Below are 3296 nucleotides of genomic sequence, written 5' to 3'. Positions count from 1 at the left end.
GCTGGTGATGCTGTTGTGATCATTTGCTGTCCAAGACATAATGTGGGCTGCTGCTACAGACAGGGATTAAACCTCCTGGCCTTTATAATCCACAGCAGGGTACAGTGAGAGAGCATCAGGAGGCCCAGTGTGTCTCTGTGTCTCCATTATCGCTGTCGCCATCAAACCTGTGCACTGCAGCTTACACAACAGCCTGAGTCTCCATGGAAACTAGATCTTAGCAGGATGTGCCGGCAGTCGCACTGTTCACTTCTGATCTGTTTCAGTGGGGGCTTGTAGTGCTGTTTCACTCCAGCATAGTGGCTTTAATAAGATTTCCCAGAATTCCTTTGTCTGCCCCATATTCTGAGTCTATAAAACACTAAGAGGAGGTAGCTGAGGTCTAATCCCTGTCAGTCCAGAGGCCCTCTGGTCTGGTGTTTGTCTCCTCCTGGCACTGAAAGTTTGGGGTGATGATGAAGCCGGCTGTGCCTCTCACTGGCAGGCTGCATGTATGATGCATGTCCCCTGGGTCACATGACCAGCTCTGACATGACCACCTCTTCTGGTCATGGGGCACATTCCTCCATGTGAAGAGGGTGTGGTAAGGGGAAGGTGCTGATGGGAGATGGGTGCCTCTCTGGAAGGTGTGGACAAGGCTGACGGGGTGTCATGAGTTTTCCTCCTCTTTGTCTTCCTCAGAGCTGCTCGTCTTCAGGGAACTGACTGCCTCCTTCACACAGTGGTACAGGATGTTCTTCACCTGAGGACAGAGAGGAAGAAGACGATGAGAGCAGCTGCACATAATCCACAACAGTTTCATTAGTAATGTCAGCTCTGGCTGCTGTGCATTCTTCTGGGACAGTGGTCTGTATTTCAATTCTAGACTGCAAAGTATGTACAATAATCAAGTGTTGTGCATCAAAACTGAACGTAAAGGACAGGTTCACATTTTTTTTAACTGCTGAAGACTGTTGCATCAGAGAAACTTCTGAAAGCATTTTTACACAGAACACACTTTTAATTTTGCCCTGTCACTTACTATACAGAAAGTGTATTAGCAAAAATGGGTTGACTATTCATACAGGCACCTGTCCATTGTTTTAAGACAGACTTGAAAATTGTTCACCTTTCTGGTGAAATAAGTGGATTCTGGTTCCATGCTTTGCAGCTTATGTATGAAATTTTAACTTCCTACATTATAAACCATTTTGTAATTTTAAGGCTGTGTTCACTTCTTCAGTTACAGATACCATGAGGTATCCTGCAGTATGGCATACTATACGATTTGTTGTGTGTGTTGCTTTTCTTTTGTCTCTCCTCTATCCACTCACCCCAACCGGTCGCGGCAGAAGGCCGCCCACTAAGAGCCGGGGTCTGTAGGAGGTTTCTTTCGTTAAAGGGAGTTTTTCCTCCCCACTGTCACCAAGTGCTGCTTAAGGGGGATTTGTTGGGTTTTCCCTATGTAATAATATTGATAACAGTAAGGTCTAGACCTTACTCTGTAAAGTGTCCTGAGATGACTTTTGTTGTGATTTGGCGCTATACAAATAAAATCTGAACTGAATTTGAATTGAATTATGAGAAGTTGGATTTTCTCCTTGTGTAAATGTTTAACTTGGTTAAAAAGCACTGGGAGCTGAGATGAACACTGACACAGACACTACTAATTACACTGACTGGTTATACACCAACTTACAGTGCAGCTCGTCAATAAACACCAGAAGAGAAGAAGCAGATACTGTAGAACAGCTCAGCATACAGTCATACAGTATCTTAGGCATTTTGTCAGAATTGTAGTATCTCTCTGCAAAGGCAACATTTGTGTGTTCTAGGCTGGATCTAAAATACACTTGTTTTAATAGTTATCTATAATGAAAACCCTATTATAATACAATCTATAGCTTTAGACCATATACAGTATCATGACACTGCTACGTGGGTTTGAATGCTGTTTAATTTTATTTTGCCATTCTTGACATGCATCTGACTTGAGTCCACTTATGCCAAATGAGTGATGGAACATTATTTCGAAAGATGCAGACGGTACACACCTGTCTTTATACAGTCCCCACAGAACACTGTGCAGAAAACCAAGCAAGACAAAGTCCAAGAAACTGGATGTCTGAGACAGAATTCTATTCAGCTCTAGCTCTGGGACCAAGTACTCTTCCATCTCCAACACCACTTACACCTCTGACAGTGTTCATGTACTGGATATTGTTTACAATATGGTGGGCGGGAACTGCTGCCTGCCTAGCTGTAGTGCAGCAATAAATCAAAATGTAATCAGTATAAAAAATGGATTCATGCAACCCTACTATTTAATTTATGATGATAAAGGATGCTTTCATTTGTGCATATTTCTGAGGAGCTTTCAGTGTAGGACATATTTAAAATGAGCCTGACTTTCTAACAGAATGATGCTCCAGTAATTAGCTGCTTATTTACTTGCTGAGCAGAGCTGGGTTTTAGTTTTTCCTACTCAGCAGCCAGTCACTGTGAGCACTGGTACACAGAAGGACAGAAGATGGATGGTGACTCACACCTTATTTACAACCCTCGCTACGGATTTATTCTGAGAACTTGGATGTCCAGAGAACATCACTCATGATGATTCACTCTGCATCTCTGTCCTTATTTTACATTGAAACACACAAATGAAAGAAAAGAGGAAAGCAGGCTGTGACTGGGACAGGAGGGAGGAGAGAGACTAAAACTAATGATGTCAATGTGAGGAATCTTAGCAAGACGTTAGCTTGACATATAAGACAGAAGAGGGCTCTAACACTATGATGATTAATCGGGGACTGAGCTGTGGTTCACTACCTGTAGTTTGTCCTCATAGTTGACTTCCTCTTTATTAGGCCGCAGCTCCTGTGTCAGGTGGAAAGAGCTGGCCACATGCTCAGGAGACACAAAGTCATTGATGACTTGAACACAGCTGTGGAGGTTCTGGACCTGACAGACAGGAAGGACAGCAGGTATGAGGACAATGTGGCAAAGGACCCAACCAGACTGTTAATCGCTGTGATGGAAAACAAATGTAACAAAATGATACGTGTATGAAAAATAAAAACATAAATGACCTTGTTGACAGGTTTTGTAAAATCACACCACTTTACAAAGAATATAAAACTATTCTAGAATGGTAGTCAGCTTGAACTAACTGAAATGGAGATGTGTGAGATTTGTTACATCAGTATAAAACGATAAGGTACATATGGGAGGTGCACTTGCTGCATGATCTCAGACGGAGAACGGTCTCTAGTATTCATGATAATATAAAACAAAAGCCCCTTATGATCAGAGTAAGA

At 42.5% G+C, this 3296-nt stretch overlaps 1 protein-coding gene across 4 annotated transcripts in view; it reads right to left on the bottom strand.

Annotated features, from left to right (window-relative positions):
* Window positions 1–6: 6 nt before the first annotated feature.
* The window catches only part of jmjd1cb (jumonji domain containing 1Cb), a 146352-nt gene continuing 143062 nt past the window's right edge, over window positions 7–3296 (bottom strand). For all 4 annotated transcript variants that reach the window (XM_020611764.1, XM_020611765.1, XM_020611766.1 and 1 more), the window contains 2 exons: window positions 2809–2940; window positions 7–742 (listed from right to left, as the gene is read on the bottom strand). In XM_020611764.1, coding sequence (XP_020467420.1) covers window positions 650–742; window positions 2809–2940 — 225 coding nt within the window. In that variant the 3' untranslated portion in view covers window positions 7–649. The remainder of the gene's footprint in view (window positions 743–2808; window positions 2941–3296) is intronic.

Source organism: Monopterus albus, unplaced genomic scaffold (genome assembly GCF_001952655.1).
Source record: "Monopterus albus unplaced genomic scaffold, M_albus_1.0 scaffold117.1, whole genome shotgun sequence".
Classification (NCBI taxonomy): domain Eukaryota; kingdom Metazoa; phylum Chordata; class Actinopteri; order Synbranchiformes; family Synbranchidae; genus Monopterus; species Monopterus albus.
This window is presented reverse-complemented; position numbering and strand designations above follow the sequence as displayed.